Source organism: Mesitornis unicolor, unplaced genomic scaffold (genome assembly GCF_000695765.1).
Source record: "Mesitornis unicolor isolate BGI_N332 unplaced genomic scaffold, ASM69576v1 scaffold8953, whole genome shotgun sequence".
Taxonomy (NCBI): Eukaryota; Metazoa; Chordata; class Aves; order Mesitornithiformes; family Mesitornithidae; genus Mesitornis; species Mesitornis unicolor.
The window spans coordinates 8494-26749 of NW_010176654.1; the positions used below are offsets into that span (position 1 = coordinate 8494).

At 43.9% G+C, this 18256-nt stretch overlaps 1 protein-coding gene across 1 annotated transcript in view; it reads left to right on the forward strand.

Moving 5' to 3' along the window:
• Positions 1 to 15248, forward strand: part of PRPF6 (pre-mRNA processing factor 6) — a gene marked incomplete at its 5' end in the record, with an annotated part of 22829 nt that extends 7581 nt beyond the window's left edge. The window contains 12 exons of the mRNA XM_010181794.1: positions 1013 to 1131; positions 1782 to 2000; positions 3640 to 3762; positions 4553 to 4674; positions 5804 to 5942; positions 6894 to 7013; positions 8246 to 8422; positions 9205 to 9338; positions 9758 to 9849; positions 11914 to 12028; positions 14075 to 14201; positions 14989 to 15248. Of these exons, the coding sequence (XP_010180096.1) occupies positions 1013 to 1131; positions 1782 to 2000; positions 3640 to 3762; positions 4553 to 4674; positions 5804 to 5942; positions 6894 to 7013; positions 8246 to 8422; positions 9205 to 9338; positions 9758 to 9849; positions 11914 to 12028; positions 14075 to 14201; positions 14989 to 15141 (1640 nt within the window). The remainder of the gene's footprint in view (positions 1 to 1012; positions 1132 to 1781; positions 2001 to 3639; positions 3763 to 4552; positions 4675 to 5803; positions 5943 to 6893; positions 7014 to 8245; positions 8423 to 9204; positions 9339 to 9757; positions 9850 to 11913; positions 12029 to 14074; positions 14202 to 14988) is intronic.
• Between the last annotated feature and the right edge of the window lie 3008 nt (positions 15249 to 18256).

The following is an 18256-nucleotide window of genomic DNA, read 5'->3' on the forward strand; positions in this document are numbered from 1 at the left end:
GCCTAGAAGCCTGGATAGTTTCAAAGTAGCTTTAGATGCCTCTTCCCACCCATTTCTGTGGTCTTGCACTCATGATAGATTTATTGAAGAAGGATGTGCTCAGTCCTCTGTTACTGTAGCATTTTTGTGTACAGTCACCAAAGAAGCAATGAAATTAATACTGCAGTGCCGCTAATACTGGTAATCTGTGGTGTAAATTGTAGCGACAAAAGGCTAAAAAAACTTTACTTTCTCACTTTATCTGTAAGATACGAGGTTATGAAGAGACAGGCTGAGAAAAGTTGTTGTTTAGACTTGAACGTTTCAGACAGCAGATGTAGGACAGTCTGCAGAGTGCAGTTTCTACCAGTAACAGCTAGCTCATGGATTAGATTAAGGAAGCCTCAAAGACTCTTAATTAGATGGGGCTCATACTGGATTGCTGAAAGAACACTTCGGATTCAGTGGCTTAGGGTGTTAGTGTCAGTGATACCTTTAAGCTTTTATGCATCCTCCTGTTTTATTTTTGCATAACGGCTCAATAACTTTTTGGGAAGCAAAATTGACCCATTAAGCTGTCAGAAGACGCCTACAGGAAAACTAAACTGTGAGGGAACAGTTTCAACATCTGAGGAACAAGATTGTGTTATTGATTAGTATTAAAGGTGTTCCTTTTTTTATAAAGGGAGATCCAGCATGATTAGACTCCCCAGTTTTTAAGATCCTACATATGCTCATTTGTTGAAACTGGAGCTAGGTATTTTACTGGAGAGGATGCAATTACAGCTTGTAAAGAGGAAAACCCCTTGGCTCTCCTAAACCTGTTTCCAATTAAAATTAAGTCATTTTTTAATTTTCTGATGTTTTTTCATTGTTGAAACAAGAGCTAATGTAAGTACAGTTCCCTCCCTCCTCTCCTTCAGGAAATTTCATCTTGAATAGGACACAGCCTTTAATATATCATCTTTTAAAAATACAGTTCTCATTGGTAAACTACTTTGTCACGATTGACACAATCATTTTGCTTCTCTAGCCCTTGAACATGTTCCAAATTCGGTGCGTTTGTGGAAAGCAGCCGTGGAGTTAGAAGAACCTGAGGATGCCAGGATCATGCTGAGTCGGGCTGTGGAGTGCTGTCCCACTAGCGTTGAAGTAAGTTTAAAAAAAGTAAAACAAAGCAACCCCTACACACCATGGTAGGTTGGCAGTAGAGCTTTGAAAACAAATGGCAGGCTGAGTGCATATGAGTTTCCTATGCACTTTATGCCACAGGAGAAGGATGTGATGAGTACTGGACTGTGCTATTTCTCCAGAGTTAATTGTCTGGTGGTCATTATCTGCCTCATTTTCCTGTGTAATTGTTACGTTAGTTATGGCAGTGCACTGCTGTGCCTGCTGTAGCCAATTATCCGTGTTCGTGTTCAGTGCCTCGACGATTGTGAAAACAAGCATACATATAGCCTGGGGAATCTAAACCAAAGTTGCTCATTTCTGAGGTGTTGAATCACAGTGTTACATTCAGCTCTTTAAAAGGTGATGTGGACAGAAAATGAGTGCAGCAGCCCAGCAAACGGAGGTGCTATCTTTAAGAAATCTGATGAGGACTGAGCTTTAAGGACAGTAATAGACTGTTTCTGCTTTTTCTTCACTGCTGTTCTGCAGCAGGCTTATACAGGGTGGGGATAATTGCCAACCAGTAGCAAACAGCATAAAGCTGCTTATCTCTTTGGGCGGACACTGCCATACGGCGGCGTTGTCATCTCCTTGTTCTAATCTAAAATACATCTTTTGTTGCTCTGCAGCTGTGGCTTGCGCTGGCAAGGCTGGAGACATATGAGAACGCTCGTAAAGTCCTTAACAAAGCCCGTGAGAATATTCCAACAGATCGTCACATCTGGATTACTGCTGCCAAACTGGAAGAAGCCAATGGAAACACCCAGATGGTGGAGAAAATCATTGACAGAGCCATCACATCCCTTAGGGCTAACGGTGTGGAAATCAACAGAGAGCAATGGATACAGGTATTTGCTTGGTCTTGGTTAGCGACTCAGATGAACCCTTCAGGTTCTGCTTTGAAGGCTTTTGATGCAGGGTATTGTAGGATAGAGTAATTTTGCAATTTGCTATCAGTGGTGATCCCCATGAAGATACAAGAGGTGAGGCTAAAAGGCTGAGGAGAACCAAGGCCATGGTTAAGTGCTATGCTGGGGTAGCCTTGTGTGTGTTGAACTGAGGAATGTCTGATTTGCTTCTGTCTGGGAAGATAACCAGCTTCAAGTTGAAGCAGCTGCTGCCTTAAGTAGGACAGAGGAGTTAAGCCTCCAGTGAAGGATTTATGTATTTTTTGCATGTGTCCCTTTTGGCTTAAAAGGTGTCTGTTTGCCAAAGAAGTCTTTGTCAGGCAGTGTTGTAAAAAGTCAATACAACTACTGCATATGCAGCAGGCAGAAAATATTGTGCTAGTGTGCTACTTTATTGACTTGTAGTCCAGATGCTGTGCAAAGTGGTCACAGCTGACATGTGGAACTGTGTTGTACAGTGACGATTCTGAAATGCAACCTCTGTGAAGGTTCATAGCAGGTCATCGTATTTTTCATGTTCTGTACTAAAAAAATAGCAGGAAATTGTAGGGGTTTCCAGTGCTTTGGTCACGTTTGGAAGGTGTGATGCTTGAGTTTCCTGAGTCAGTAACAGAATTCAAAGACTGTTGCTGTCTAAATGGCTTGATGTTCAAAGGTAAAAGAACCACTTTCCTCCTGGATATGTACTGTGCTTTGTTTTAATGTAAGTCTTTAAACCAGTTTACTACTAAAATCACTTCCAGTGAGTCAAGGCAGCAAAATCTTCTTGGTACACTGCTTAAAAGAATATTGATAATGAACAAAGTATTTAATATTAAATGGATATTCTTGTTAACATCTAAAAAGCATTACAACTTTCTTTACGGCAGTAAACCAATTAAAGGTTAATTTCAACTTTTCTTTTAAACAAAGAACCATCACCACAGCCTCTGCCTCATCTTCTCGAGTTCCTTTTCAGTACTGAACTATTCCATTTCTGTTATCTGATCAGAGATCTTTTTAACAAGTTTAAGCAAGAAACGCTTGGCTTTCTGAAAGCTTTGTGTGTCAGAAAACTCCACTTTTCCATGTATGCTCTGGTGAGAGAGCTTTTGCACTTCTAGCTTAACACTGGTTGAGGGTGTATTCATTTAAATTTAAATTTAAATTATTGCTTAGCCCTTATTGAGATGTAAGAAGCAATGCAAAGCTGAAAGAGGGTCAGTAGTTTTGATGTTACAGTCCTTCCTTCTCAAGTTTTTCCGTTTCTTATTGGCTGGATTTGTACTTGGCCCAGCCCAAGGCAGGACAGCAGAGCTATAAGAGGAGACTTTTCAGGCTGGCAAGGTCATACATTGTCACCCTTACTCCTTTTCAGGGGATTCAGTGGATGTGCTCCATGTACCAACTTTGGATTGATCCTGTGCACAGCTGCAGCACCTTCCTCATGAGTGTAGGCTCACTAGTTAGTGTCAGGATGTGTTTGAGCAGTAAGATAATTTCAATGTGGCAGTGACCCACAACGTCTCTGTGTTTGCTGTGCAGAATCTTAACTTGTGCCGAGCTCTCAAAATGAGCAGGGCTTTACTCTCGTTTCTAGGATGCTGAGGAGTGCGACAAAGCTGGAAGCGTGGCCACGTGCCAGGCAATCATGCGAGCTGTGATTGGCATTGGCATTGAGGAGGAAGACCGGAAACATACGTGGATGGAAGACGCAGACAGTGTACGTCCCGCTGTGATGCTGGGTTTTGTTGGTTTTCTTTTTGTCTTTTTTTAATTGGGTGAAATTGAAGTGGAGCCTGGGAAATTACTGTTTTTTTTTAAATATGTGAAAGTGGATGTGATTCCCACGACACCTGCCTGTGTTTGGCCAGTCTGCCTCTCAGGAGGTTCCTGTGTTATAGAGGTTTATTTCAGAATTGAATTCTTACTAAGCAAAACATTGGTACTGTGATAGACCGTTTGCTGTGGATTTGTGTGTGTGAGAGATTGAGGGTCTGGTTAAAGGAAGATTTTAGCTCAAGAGTAAGACTGTACGGGGGAGCGAATAAAAGTTTTACCAGCCTTTCTTTGCTTTAGGGGAGTAGTTTGAACATGCACTAAAAACTAAATTACGTTTCAGCATGAGAAATGCCCACTTCACTGGCCCTGGATTGGGCTTACAGCAGTAGGGGAGCATGTGCTGTGGCACTTACAGTTCTGCCTGTGGAAAAGAAAAATGGAGTCCAAGCATGAGAGCCTTTTCAGTGCCTTACAACTGCTTCAAGCTGGCCTGTGTGTGTCAGTCCCACTGAAAGGCCAGTGCTACTTATGCTCTGACAGAAGGACGCTTGAAAATTCCCTTGCTTCCTTTTAAAAGGCTGATAGCAACTGTTCTGTTCTACATAATGCCCCAATTCATGTCATACTCTGAGTTACCGAGTTCTGTGTTGAATTATGCATGTGTAATTCTTCCTCGCGCTTGATTTTAATGCAAGCCCAAACTGACTTAGTTCTGATCTGTTTTTCCTTAGTGTGTTGCTCATAATGCTCTGGAGTGTGCCCGAGCAATTTATGCTTATGCCTTGCAAGTTTTCCCGAGCAAGAAGAGCGTGTGGCTGCGAGCAGCGTACTTTGAAAAGAACCACGGAACGAGGTGTGTGTGCTGCACGGGGGGTCATCCTTGTTTTGGGATGATAAATTGAGGGGGGAAAAAAGCCCCAAGGTGATCCCTGAAGTGGTGAGTTGCACGTGCAGAGTTAGTTCAGCTGGTGGAAACTTGCTGGCGTTGTTTGCAGGTCTGACTTTCTTTGTTACTGCTGTGGTCAGAACATCTTTGGGTTTTTATGAAGCCATAAAAAGTTTATTGGCAATAGGGATTAGTTGATAAAAATAGCTGTGAATAGACAAGGTAGGGACAGTTGGCTTTGAGAAGGCATTTCGAGAAAAAATTTGGAATACAAATCACCTAGAAGTACAGCCTGCATTTTGTTTCGTTTTCATAGGTAAACCGCTTCATCGCTGAAGTTGTCCCAGCATCTCTGGCATTTTTTGATTAAACACACTGTGAATCAGTGTATCACATCCCGAATTAAGATTGGTGTTATACTGTCACAGCTCAGGCTTCTTTATTTAAAAGTTTATTCATAGGTTATTCATATTCTGGAACTTTCTGCCCAAAGTTTAGAATAAAGCAGACGATCTATGCAGTAGACCATTTGTGCACGTGGAATCAGCTTTATTAAAGCCACCACTGCTGTTGTGTGGAAGTGACTGCAGATGCTGTGTTCTGCCTCATTCGGGCCTTTTTTTAGGAACAAATGTGTCTGCTTTTGATGCAGTTCTCCCATGTTTCCCAGTGGTGGCTGGCTTTTAAGCCCCTTGTTCTACTTGAAAAGTATATTTTCCAGAGAAGAGAAAAAAATTCAATAAGATCAAGCCAGCTTCATCTCATAATTCTGAAAAACTTCCCATCTCAGTTTCTATTATGGTTTGTTAAGAAGAATGGCTCTTTCCAAGACAAATGGGCTGTTTGTGTGCAGACTGATTCCACAGAGGCTATCAAACAAAGGTGTCTGAACAATGAGCCGTTTGTGGAGCGCTGATTTCAGAACCCTTGTGAAAAAAGACCCCACCCTTTCCTTGTTATGAAACAACTTATCAAGGTTTACAACAGTGGACTTTGCAACAATATTTATAACATTGAGTGATAGTGGAAATGGTGTGTGAGAAGCTCGCCTTTGGCAGTATTTCGAGTGGTTGTAACTTGCTCTTTCTTGTCTCAGAGAATCCTTGGAGGCTCTTTTGCAGAGAGCTGTTGCTCACTGTCCCAAAGCAGAAGTGCTGTGGCTCATGGGAGCCAAATCAAAGTGGCTGGCAGGAGATGTGCCAGCAGCCAGAAGCATTTTGGCCTTGGCTTTCCAGGTGGGTGTATTAGACTTGTGCGATGGTGTTGTGTACAACTGGTGAAGAATACAGAGTAGGCTTTTTCTGTCAACACCCGATTCCTCCTGCCTTTCAAAATGATGAGGGCTTCCGCTCTTCTGTGATTGTTTTATGTGGCAAAATGTTCTCCTGTAAAGTAGTGGCAAGCTGGAAGCCTGAGTTCACAAACCATTAATTTCACTGCTATGATGCCCACCAACCCCAGTTGTGGATCAGAATCCCCTGGTCTTAGCTCACCTGCCTTCTCAGTACCAAGGGTAGTGGTCTGCCATAATTAGTGAGGTTACTGCATTACTTATGGCTTGGACCAAACTCATTTATATGCAGCAAAATGAAGGGAATTGGCTGCTGAATGCTGAAAGAAAGATGGGCAGAGCAGTACAGTTCTAACACTGGGAATGAGGCTTAAAAGCTAAGTGATAGTGAAAATGAATGACAGGTCCTGAGATGGAAGGTAAAAGATATTTACTTCCTAAATTTGTTCTTGGTGCTTTTTGTTACCATCCCAAAGACTTCTTGACATGATTGCCACTGAAATGACTTTTATTTGAGGAGCTTTCACAGATCTCAATTGGGAATTCAAGCTTTAGCTTTTTTGCTCGGGGATAATAAAATGAGGGTCTCATTGTGGCAGACGCTATGATCTTTGCAGTATTTAAACTGGAAGTTCAGAAGATCAAGCATTAATGCTTTTCAACAACTGAGAAGCATCCAACTTCTGAACTGACACGTATCTTTGTGTGGTGCATCTGTTTTGGAGAATTTCTATGAACTTCAAAGGTCAAAGAAGATTGGGAGGAGCTTGAACTGAAAAAAATCCTACTGTGGATTGACAAAGCTCTGATTTCAATTTTAATCTGGATCAAACGAAGGATTAAATCTGCTGTTGATTCACTGTATGCATTTGTCTGTCATTTTCTGTTCTTGCAGGCCAACCCCAACAGCGAGGAGATCTGGCTGGCTGCCGTGAAGCTCGAGTCAGAAAACAATGAGTATGAAAGAGCAAGGAGGCTGCTGGCAAAAGCTCGCAGCAGTGCCCCCACGGCCAGGGTAAGGATGTGTGAAGACTGGAGAGGCTGAGACCTCTCTTGGCCACGGGGGAGTTGAGGCGGAAGGAGGAGTTCCTTCACTTCTGCGGCCGTAGTGACTGACCCGATGGCTCCCTGCCATTGCCTTTTGCAGGCATGCGGCCGCTTTGCTGCAGCGCTTCTCCAGCAAATTGCGACACAAAATCATGGCATGATGGGGGGAAAAAGGCTCGGATTGAGTGAAGGGTTTCGTTTTTTTGGTTTGTTTTTTTTTTTTTTAACACAATGGCAAAAGTCAGGAAATTCCCAGTTTACAGCTGTTTGTATAATGTTCATGTTGCTTAAAAGCACGTCTTAGAAAAAAAGAGAGAAAATACTTTCACAGAAGACTCACTTTTGCTTGCTGTGCTAAAGACAGCTCTGGTCAAGTTTGTTGTTTAAAGTTACACTCTTGTGTTTAGAGTTACTTCTAGTATGATAAACTTTGTTGGTTTTCAGCTGTTCATACAGAACTATTTTAACTTGTCCAAGTAAAAGAAAAATTAGTTTGGTTTCTCCCCTGCCTTCTCTCCCAAAATCTGTGTTTTGTCCTAGACCTTTTACGCTGCCCTTTCCCTCTTTTGTCAGTCAGGGAGCTTCTCTCCAGCTGGCAGCTGGGGCTGAGGCTCTGGACTCAGACTTGATGCTTCTCTTGCGAAGTCATCGTGGGGGAAGTTTTGGGAATGAGGACAGGAATCAAAGAATAATGAAGCAGACTGTCTCTAATGTATTTCTCACAGCTGTACTTTCATGTATAGCCAAAGGAGAGGCATTTGGGAGCAGCAAAATATATGTACCAGTTTGTAATTAGCAGGACAGCAGTTCCAATTTGAAGCCATAAGTACAAATAGGTGGTCTTGGTAGCTTGGATCTAAGGGGATCAGATTGTGCTGATGAAGCAGGCTCAAAGTTGTTAATTGGTTGTGCTCTGAGAGCTACACTCTGCAAAAATATTATACAAATGTCAAGTCTGTGATAATAGATGAGATATAGATTGATGAAGCTGTTCCAACTCCTTTAATATCTGCATTTACTTTTCTTACTGTTACCTGTTCCCACTGTTACTTAACCCTAGTATTTTTTCTTTATTTTACTTCAAACTGTAGCTAATTAATAACATTCTAATGAATGTATGAAAGTGGGAACCTGCTGCATTGGTTGCCTAACGGCTTCTCAGTGGCTGCTAGTGATAGACAGCTCTGTTTTTTTTCTCAGGTCTTCATGAAGTCTGTGAAGTTAGAGTGGGTGCTTGGGAACATTGCTGCGGCCCAGGAGCTTTGTGAGGAAGCCCTGAAGCACTATGAGGACTTCCCCAAACTGTGGATGATGAAAGGACAAATCGAGGAACAGAAGGAGCTGGTAGAGAAAGCACGGGAGGCTTATAATCAAGGGGTAAGATGTATGCTACTGCGAGTTTGCTGTGTGCTTCTGGTGTGGAGATATGTCTGTGAATCAAAATGGTTAAAATAATAACAAAACAAGAAAAAATCAGGACCTTGAAATAGGAAGAATTTCTCTTAGCCGGTATCCTTGTGCAAAATTCACTTTCTTGCTTGAGAGTTTGCTGTATGCTTGACTCCTCACTGGTAGGTAAAAAGGCATTGCACAATAATTCTTGAAGACCTGTAAGGACTAAAAGCAGAACTCATAAAAGAAAAGCCTCCTAAGGAGCTCTGAGAGACACACTGTGAAAGGAGGTGGCCTACAGACCACTCCTATCTCTTTTAAATGGTAATCGATGTCCTCAGCCATGGAAGCAATGTGGAAGCAGGTTTCTGCCAGTGTCCATATCTCTTCAGGCTTCAAAGGCAGTCTCTTTCCAGCCTGCTCTGTTGCTCAGGTTTGGGCCTGTATAAGAGCCCTCCATCTCCACAAGTTGTGAACAAATGGTGGCTGTGGTATTAAGGGAGGTGTATTCTTTCTTTGGCTACAGGGGTAGCTCAGTCATAGTTGATGTACCTGACTCTTGGATATAGGACGAACTTGACTTCTGTACTGTGCTGTGCTGTAAGCCTAACTAGGAGAAATTTGAGCAATGTAATCAACTTTGTGTCTTGTCTTCTAAACTCGCCAGGAGGATGTGGGGAAAGAAGTTCTTTTCTACAGGGGTTGTAAGATCTATTTTTTTTTTTCTAATCTACATATTACTGTACTTCTTAATTTTTTTTAAACAGTTGAAAAAGTGTCCCCATTCGATACCACTGTGGCTTTTGCTGTCCAGGCTGGAGGAGAAAGTTGGGCAGTTGACTCGAGCAAGAGCCATCTTGGAAAAGTCTCGCCTAAAGAATCCGAAGAATCCAGATCTCTGGTGAGTTGTGTGGAGATTAACTGACTTTGGGCCACAAAGCCAATGCTTTTTTACATCTTCTCAACCATTTGAGCCTGGAACTTAAGACCGTGCCCATCCTAGAGTTTCTTCTGGACTAACAACTTTTTCTGAATGCCAGAAATGCTTTGGTGATCCAGGCTGGTATGTAGCTACTCTAACGAGCTGAGGACTTACTTCTTTAAGGTAGTTGTGCACAAAGCTTGAAACTCCAAGGATCTGTCATTTCTGTTATAGTCCCTTTTTCAGATTGTTTTTGATCTAGGCCATTAAAGAACAAAGGTCATGTTTATTTTTAGATTTCCAGTGCAATTTCCAGTGACCTTCATGTGACTCGCTGTTTGTTTCTGCAGAGTGAATATGTTGTCATAAATATCATCACTGATTCTCTTCCTTACCAGGTTAGAGTCTGTGCGATTAGAGTACAGAGCTGGGCTGAAGAATATTGCAAATACTCTGATGGCCAAGGCACTGCAAGAATGCCCCAATTCAGGTGGGCTGGATCTCATTTCTATCTTAAACACCGTTGTTTTGCCCAGTTGGTAATGTCATGTCTTTTCCCAAGATGTCCTTTCTGGCCAGGTCTCAAAATACTGTATTTTGGAGAGGTGTCAGTCATCTTTCTGCAAATGAAATCCCAGTTGTCTTGTGCTGTCTTGCACCAGAGGGGTCATGGGTTGCTGCTGTTCGTTCCATTTTGCTGCAGTATCCAGTACATTATTGGGTCTGTGGTCCTCGGTTTGTTCCCAGGTTTTCTGGGAAAGCATCTTGGAATGGGTGGCTTTTCTCTGAAGCTGGTAGAAATCTGCCAAAGTTTAAAATTGAAGAAAGACTCTCAAGTGTTTGTAGTTAGGAAGTTCAGTGGAAAAAGAGTGGGTTTTTCCCTGTCTCATAGAAGTACAGCTGGCCATAGGGGACTTCCTGTTGTTGGTTTGCCTGCACTTGTTGTGCTGCTGTGTGCTAAATAACTTCTGCTGGCAGCAAATGTCAGTCGCAGTCATGATTAGAATATCATATACCATGAATGTTTAGTCCTGTTTTTTGATTATTTTAACTCATTTAAGAAAAGACAAATAGGTCATATAATGTAAGTCAACTGGTTCTAACCAGCAGTGGAAACATTTTCCTCTTGGGATGGGAGGAGAAAGTGCATGATGCTTCCCTATTTTTTGGCAGAATTGTGGGAAGACTTAATTATTTAAACATGTTGACATCTTTGGAGAGAAGATGTCACATAAATACGAAATGTAGTTGTCTACTGCAGGGCAAGCCTTTTTAACTTGCCTTCAGGCTAGGTTTTGAAAGGTGTTTAATTGGCAGCAGCTTAAGTCCCAATGAAATAATTAGGAATTAAGTTACTTTTGTGACATGATAAACTCATTGCAAGCTGCTCACCGTGTGAGTGGGTCAACAAAGCAGTACCACCCAAGTCCCACTTTGTTTTGTGAATGACCTAATGCTTAATGAGTGTTTGCCACCACCAGCTTTTTTACAGAATCTGCCTGTTGCTATGGAAATGGGCAGCAGGATCTCAGTTCTTGTTGAAATAAAATTGCTTCAAACTCTTAAAACTCCACAAACTGGAATAAAAACCTGCAGGAGTTAGCTCGTTGGACACCTGCAGTCCTGTAAACCAGAGACTTGCATCCATGGATTGCTGAATTGGTTCCTGGTTGCTTATGGCTGATGTAGGCAGGCTGCACAAGGAGTAAAATTGAAATATAATGGTATTTAAATCCTCAGAAGACCTGAAAATAGAGGCCTGAAATAATGTGGTTTGACCCTATATTATAAAGAGCAGGAAGAGTTCTGCTCCAGTCTGTCACTGCAGTCATCAAAGCTTGTGTATATTCCCGTGGAGCAGTTGATGGGAAGCAAGATCACTTTGATAGAGTCCTGGCAGACACGAGCTTTCAGGCTTTGCTTTGAAATCTTCAGCAGGTATGGTTGGCTGACATGAGAAACTAAAGATTTCATGCTCCTCTGAGCATATTTCCTTTTCGCTTTTGGCAGTGAAAGGAACTAGGGATTAAACCCAGCTTTTCCTGGCCCTACTGTCCTTCATCGTATTTGTGGAGAGCCAGTATCAACAAGACTGTGGTGCTTTCTGACACCCTTGAAACTGCTCCCAAATGGTGTACTTTGCATCTTTGGGATTTCTCCTGCCACTGCAGTTTCCCATGCAGACAAATGGCCGTGTTACGCTTTTGAAATGCTGATTTGTCCTCCCCTGTTCCACTGCTTGCAATGTCTCATCTGAAAGGCATGAGCTCTGGGTTAGTGCACATTAGCCCAGGGAGCACTGACGCTGCAGCAGGGTTATGGTACAGAGACCTTCAGAATTGAAGTTCCAGCGTGGTGCATGTGGTAACTAAATATTCAGAGTGGTGAATGAAGTATCCATGCAGAAAGAGTGATCTGGGGTGAGGCTGGGGCATGGATAACTACCAGGGTGGGGGCAGTAGTGCTGCTTGCGTTAGCACTGGCCTGATGGCAGGACGGGGAGGGTTAATTTCAGAAATAACACTAAAAAATCTTCCTACTTGACTTGATGAAGGAATCCTGTGGTCAGAGGCAATCTTCCTTGAAGCACGACCGCAACGAAAGACCAAGAGTGTGGATGCTCTCAAGAAGTGTGAACATGACCCACATGTCCTGCTGGCTGTGGCCAAGTGAGTTCTTGTGCTTGATGTAGTAAAAATACCCATTTCTGTGTGTGGCTGCATCCATGATGAAACATTGCACTCAGGCACCACCATGTGATTCTGGCTGCAGCAACTCTAATAAGCCCCAAAGCAAGTAACAGCTCTCAAGCTGTCTCCTAGTAACTGCACATCTCTCCCTTGATTCAAAGCAGGGGATGTCAGCCTGCCCTCAAGCTGTTCTGGTGGCTCTGGGCACAGACAACGATACGTTCACACAGTCCTTTCCAGTGCTGGGTATTGGCACTCTGAAAGTTGCTATCTTTGTGTGCCTTGAGAGGGATTTTGGTGTGCTTTCCGATGAACCAGGCTTAGTTGAGTTTTATAGGATGTGTTTTAAGTATTTGTGAAACTGGGGATAATTTTTTGCTGGTTATTTTTCAATTTGTATGTGGCTGAATGTGTATTCTTTATCTTTTCTATCCTAAATGGTCTGATTTTTTTAAAAATCCTGAACTAGATGCTGAGCTGTTGTAGTCTTCTCCCTTCCTGAATTTCTCCTGTGTCAGTTTTCTTCAGCTGTGGCCCTTTCTGGAATGCAGACCACCAGTCATTCTGTAGTTTGCCTTTCGGAAACGGGAAGATAATCTACTAGGAATTGTCTTGTCTAGATCGACTTGCGAGGCTTCCAGTGGTGAACAAACGCAATTAGAATTGACTCAGGCCGTATCCTTTCTGATCTGATGTGTCCTACAGCAGCCATGATTGGAACAATCTTACTTTTCTTCGTTTGTGAATACCAGAAGAGGTTAACGCAGGAAGCTTGTTGCCCGAACAGTTGCCCAATACTTTCACAACTCTTTTTTGTAAGCCAAAGAAAACTGTAGGATACAGTCCAGTGACTGCAGCACTGGGTTCTGCCAGATAATGACAGCTGACTTGTTCAGCTTTAGCAGCGAGTGAGAAAAACGTTAATTTTTGCTTTATGGAAACTGCTTCCAGGCCCCTTCTGGTGCAGCCTCAGGGAGTTTAGCAGCTAATCCCAACACAAGCAGCTCCCATCTTTCATCACGACTGGTGTGTCAGTACAGTAATGCCATAGCATCACACATCTCTGAAAAACTTTTGTTAAATACATTGCTGAAAATGGCCACTACTTGCAGGTGTTGATCCCCTGCTATCATTGTTCGTGCTCTTTTAAATCACAGTTTATTTAACGCAGAACAATCAGGAGTATTATAGGGCTTAGAAACAATCACATAAGCTGTATAATTTTATGACTGGCTAAGCTCTTTATGAGGGATGGCTGGCTGACTTGATAAAGACCTCACTAGCTCAGATGATCTCTTTAATGGGAAGGAGTGAAACCGAGAAACTATTGACTCAGCTGGTGAATTACTAGGGAGAAATTTCAGAATTCACGAGTACCTTTATGAAATGGCAACAGTCAGGCTGGGTGCCAGGCTGGGGTTGGAGCGTGGAAGCTTATGTGCTCCCCTTTCCTCGTAAAGTGGACCTGGCGAGGTAGGTTGGATCCACTGGAGCGTGCTTTGTGGATGTGAACCTGTGACCACACACTGCCGTGGCTCCAGGAACAGCCATGCTGCATTCAGCTTTTAGAAGTTATTTAATTGTTAGATGCTAAAATCAACTTGAAATATTAAGAAATTGGAGGAGAGGTAATAATAGATGTAGACATATGATCCTGTCTCTTTCTACACCAAATCTGGAACAGCAAAATTAAGCAAATGAGTTAGCAATGATTGAGCTCAAGAGAGTCAAAGATTGAGCTCAGAGAGTAACACTTCTCCTCCCAGGAGTGTCTGTCTCTTCCTTTGAGGCTAATGTATCCTGCTGTGCTGCAGGGAGAGCGAAGAGAAAGTGGTGAATGTTCCTTTCAGTCCACTCGTGTCCCTTCCCAGGGGAAGGACTGTCAGCCTACAAAATCCACTGTTTCCTTCTTGGGAGAGCAAAAAAATTGAGATATCTGTCGAGCCTATAAGTTCGAGTGCTGCTGATTGCCACATTCCTCTAAAAAGAGGCCATTTGTTGACTCACTTTTGGTTTTCTCAACAGGCTGTTCTGGAGCGAGCGTAAAATAACCAAGGCCCGAGAATGGTTCCACCGAACAGTGAAGATCGACTCGGACCTGGGGGATGCCTGGGCTTTCTTTTACAAATTTGAGCTCCAGCATGGCACAGAGGTGAGCGTGTGCCTGGGAGCTGGGGAAGGCAGCATCAGGCATCATCCCTGGCTGATGCTAGTTACCCAGTCCTGGGTTCTGCTGCGGTGCTGGGCTGAGCTTGCTGCTGCTGCCTGTGTGGCTCACAGAGGCTACAGCTCTCACGCCTGGTCATGAATGAGCATGAACAGGCCTGTGTGGTGGTTTTTAAAAGACTCTTGTCATTAGCTGTGCTGTCTTTCAGGCTGCTTTGCTGTCCGCAGTCATTCTAGCCCATGCAAAAATCCAGGCAGATTGATATCCACCCTCTGTGAAGTCCAAGCTTTCTCAGAGGAGATTTTCTTGTAATTCCTGGGTTTGTGTAACGAGTCCCGTTTCTTCACAAGTGTCAAGTACAGGTTGCACATGAGCACAGCTGGAGGAACAGTCTGTTCTAATCTCTTACGGCAGTTTTTACTGCCTGATACTACTGAAATGATGGGAGTGTTTATCTTCTGACTTCAGAGAGACCTCTCACTTGACACTTCTCATGCAGGTGGCAATCCAAAGGAGATTTCTGCTGCAGTTTCTCTAGTGCAGCCAAAACTCACTTGACTTGTAATTGTTCAGCAAGGAGAGTTGCTGCCGCTGAATTTTGACTCAGGCTTCTTTACTGCCTTTAAAAAAAAACAACAAACCCAAACCAAAAACCCACCATTAGCTTTGGAAGAGTGTTTGAATCAGGGAGGGGATTGTGAAATGTTTGACTCCGCTGGAACAAACCAAAGCATTAAGAAACTATTGAAACTGTCATTTCTCTTCCTCGTAGGAACAACAAGAAGAGGTGAGGAAGCGCTGTGAGAATGCTGAACCACGCCACGGAGAGCTCTGGTGTGATGTCTCCAAGGACATAGAGAATTGGCAGAAAAAGATCGGAGAGATTCTCGTGCTTGTGGCAGCCAAGCTTAAAAACACCTTCTAGAGTACGCTGCCTTCAGCTGTGGTAGTCATCGCTGTAGGACTTGTCTGCTTCCCTGCTTTTGGTGCATTTACCCTTACAGTAGCATGGATTTTGGAGGACAGGAGATGAGTGGCGATATGAAAGATCTTCTTTCCAAAAAGAAAAAGCCGCTTTCTTCTCTTCCCAGTGATGGTTTTCTTGGCTCACACGACACTGTCATCGGCTTCTGCGGCAACTCTGGATGTTGATGCTGGTGTCCCGTAGGAGAGGCGAGAGTGGTCTTGTGAGGCTCCCTTGGCATTTTCATTTTGATGCCCGAATTCCCCCCTGTAAATACAAGCTTTAATTAAATTGGTGCTTGTATGGATTCTGACATTTAGCAGTTCCTCTGGTTTCTTCCCTAGCATGCATTCTCTGCCCGTCCTGTCCCCCTCTGTGCCGTTTCTTTAGTGTTTGGCCCATCTGATGCTGGTTCCTTGTCAGCAGCTCTGGTTTGTTGCAGTTTGAATACGCTGAAGGTCCCTGAAAGCGACAAGGGCAGTTCTGGGGACAGCCAGCAGCTCAGGAGAAGGGCCTGGCTGGCCCCTCTTTATTTAGGTTTTTTGCCACAAGCCTGGATTAGCTTGGTCTCCTCTGCTGGCAAACTGCAGCACAACTCTGGAATATTCCCAAACCTGAGCAGATGGAGAAAGTGTTTTGTGAAATTCAAGAGTGTATTTTTAGAGACCTTTTCCTCAATTTTTTTAATGTATATAGATGTTATTCTTTTAGGTGTCTGATTTCATTAAACACAGTGGTATTTTCAAGTAACGAGGCAAAATCCAGCAGTTCCTGAAGGCACCTTTGAAGGAACAACCTTTATTTAGAGTCGTTGAGAGATTGTGCACTTGGACCATGGCAACTGCTTTCAGTTGGGATGTTTGGGATGGCTCTCCAAGTGTAGGTGGAACAAAGCAAATTCACGAGAGAAAAACTTGTGTTTGGGACCCTTTTGAAGCTATCTTCAGTTTTTTCTACACTTGCGATCCATGTTATCTTGACCACCCAAAACCTGACTTTCTTATGATCATTGAATGAAAAGCTGTAATGTCTGACATGTTAGGATCTAGCAAAAGTATCCATGTCTGTGTGTGCGCACTGTATAATGTATTTAGTTGGAGGAGAAAACCCCTTATCACTTGTTTGGACAATATGTATAAAATACAGCTTGGTTTTTTGTTTCCTTACGTTCTCTTTGAATGTGGTCTTGCCGTTTGACTGGGAAGAGTGGGTCTGATAGCAGGAACCTTTGAACTTATCAGGCTCCCACCACTGGGAATGTATCTGCCAGCAGTGGTGACACCAAGTTGTGCTACAGCCAGATGCCAGAAAGGGTGAGAAACGGTTGAAACAAAAGCCTATTTTATTTTGGGTTTGTAATGGAAGCTCTTGTGCTTTCTCTTTCATAGCTGGTGGAAGTGGGTGAAGCTGAGTTTTTGTTGAGGAGGGTGTAGATCACGGATGTCCTGTGGAGTTGTAGTTCCCCAAAGGTGAGTGAGAGGCATTGGCAGTTGAGAAATTTTTGTGCCATCACTGGCGTCTTCCTGTATGCGGTCTTACACAAAGGGGAAGGGGGGAGTTTGGGGAGGAGAACAGAGGCATCACTGGTGTGGAGAAGAGAGGGTGGACATGTGGAAAGGGAACCTGGCTGGACAAGGTTTTCAAGACTGAGCCAGAAACGGAAGGAGAACAAAATGCTAAAAAGTTGTTTTCCACACGTGCTTCTCATGGAGCTTTTACTTCTCCTCCATGACATCATCTGGGAAGGTGCTCAGGTGTGGGGACTGTATCCCCCTCCTCTGAGAAGAGAATATGGCATTTGGGTTGCCGTGGCGCTTCATAGCGTGGTAATGCGCTTGGCAAAGCTGGGTGCGGCTGGTACCTAAATTCCTCTGCCCTGTGGTGGTCTCGCTAGGCGGCTGTGGAGTTGAGGTGGGGAAGGACGGTGGGGATCGCAGTAGTGTGGCTTTTCTCACTGGAGAGGCTCCTCAGAGTGTTGGGAGCATCTCCCTTGAGTTGGATGCTGTGTGTGCACCCACTGATGGGGATCCCTGCGCTTCTCCTGCCCCTTGCTCGAGTGGCAGCACCACATCCCTTGAAGATTCTGTTGGTAAAGGCTCTGGTACTGAGAAAACGCATGGGAAGGACTTGCTGGGTGGTGAGAGAAGAGGTGGTTTCCCTGAGAAGAGGCTGTTTCCTTGCGCCGGGCACTGAACTGTGCTGGGAGCCCAGGTGACGGGACCCGCACTGGGTGCTGCACCCATCCTCACAGCACCCAGCTCCTTTTGCCCCCTGCTCTATAGATCTGTAGCTGCCCTTTCCCCTCACTCAGGGGGGTTACAGTCCTTGGGTTTGGGGTTTTTTTGATTTGTTGTTGTTTGTTGTTTTGTTTTTAAAGAAAAGGAATCATCAGTCTTAAAGCCTTTTAATGGTTGTAGAGATCTCTGTGTTTTTTAAATGGATTATGGCACCTATGAATTTTAACTATATTTAGAGCTCAATAAACAAGTTATATGGGCCCTGTCTTCAGCGGTATGTTGTGTATGCCATGGCTCCCACTTCCCATGGAGGAACATTCTTGCCAAGCTGAGAAGAGCTGGATTATTCAACCATTTCTTTTATCTCTGACTAAACCACACATGCTCTGCTCCTCAGTGCAGCCTTGTTGCTGTGGGTTTGGTTTTTTTTCTGTTGTATCTCATGTGAAAGCAATCGAAACTGAGTCAGGGCAGCTTTCTGTTGAGGTTCGTGTTCAAAACTCACAGCGGGGCTTGGTCTGAAAGCGCAGAGCCTTGCTGTACGGGGGTATTTTGGGGGTCTCGCGCTGGACAAGTCGCTTCTGTTGGATGTGGCATGTGGTTGTAAGTGCTGACGGGTTGGTGGCAGCTGCCTGTGTGACTCCAGAGCGACAGTGATCAACACAAACGCTATCTGAGATGGACACTCAGGGTGCTCTGAGCTCCTGGGGTCCAGCACACCTTTGCAGCACAACATACAGCCCCAGCTGTGCTCTGGGGTAGGAACACACATCGGTTTGGATAGGGGTGGGTAAGACCATGGAGTCCTGCCTCTGTGGATCCCTTGGCGGCAGAGGGAG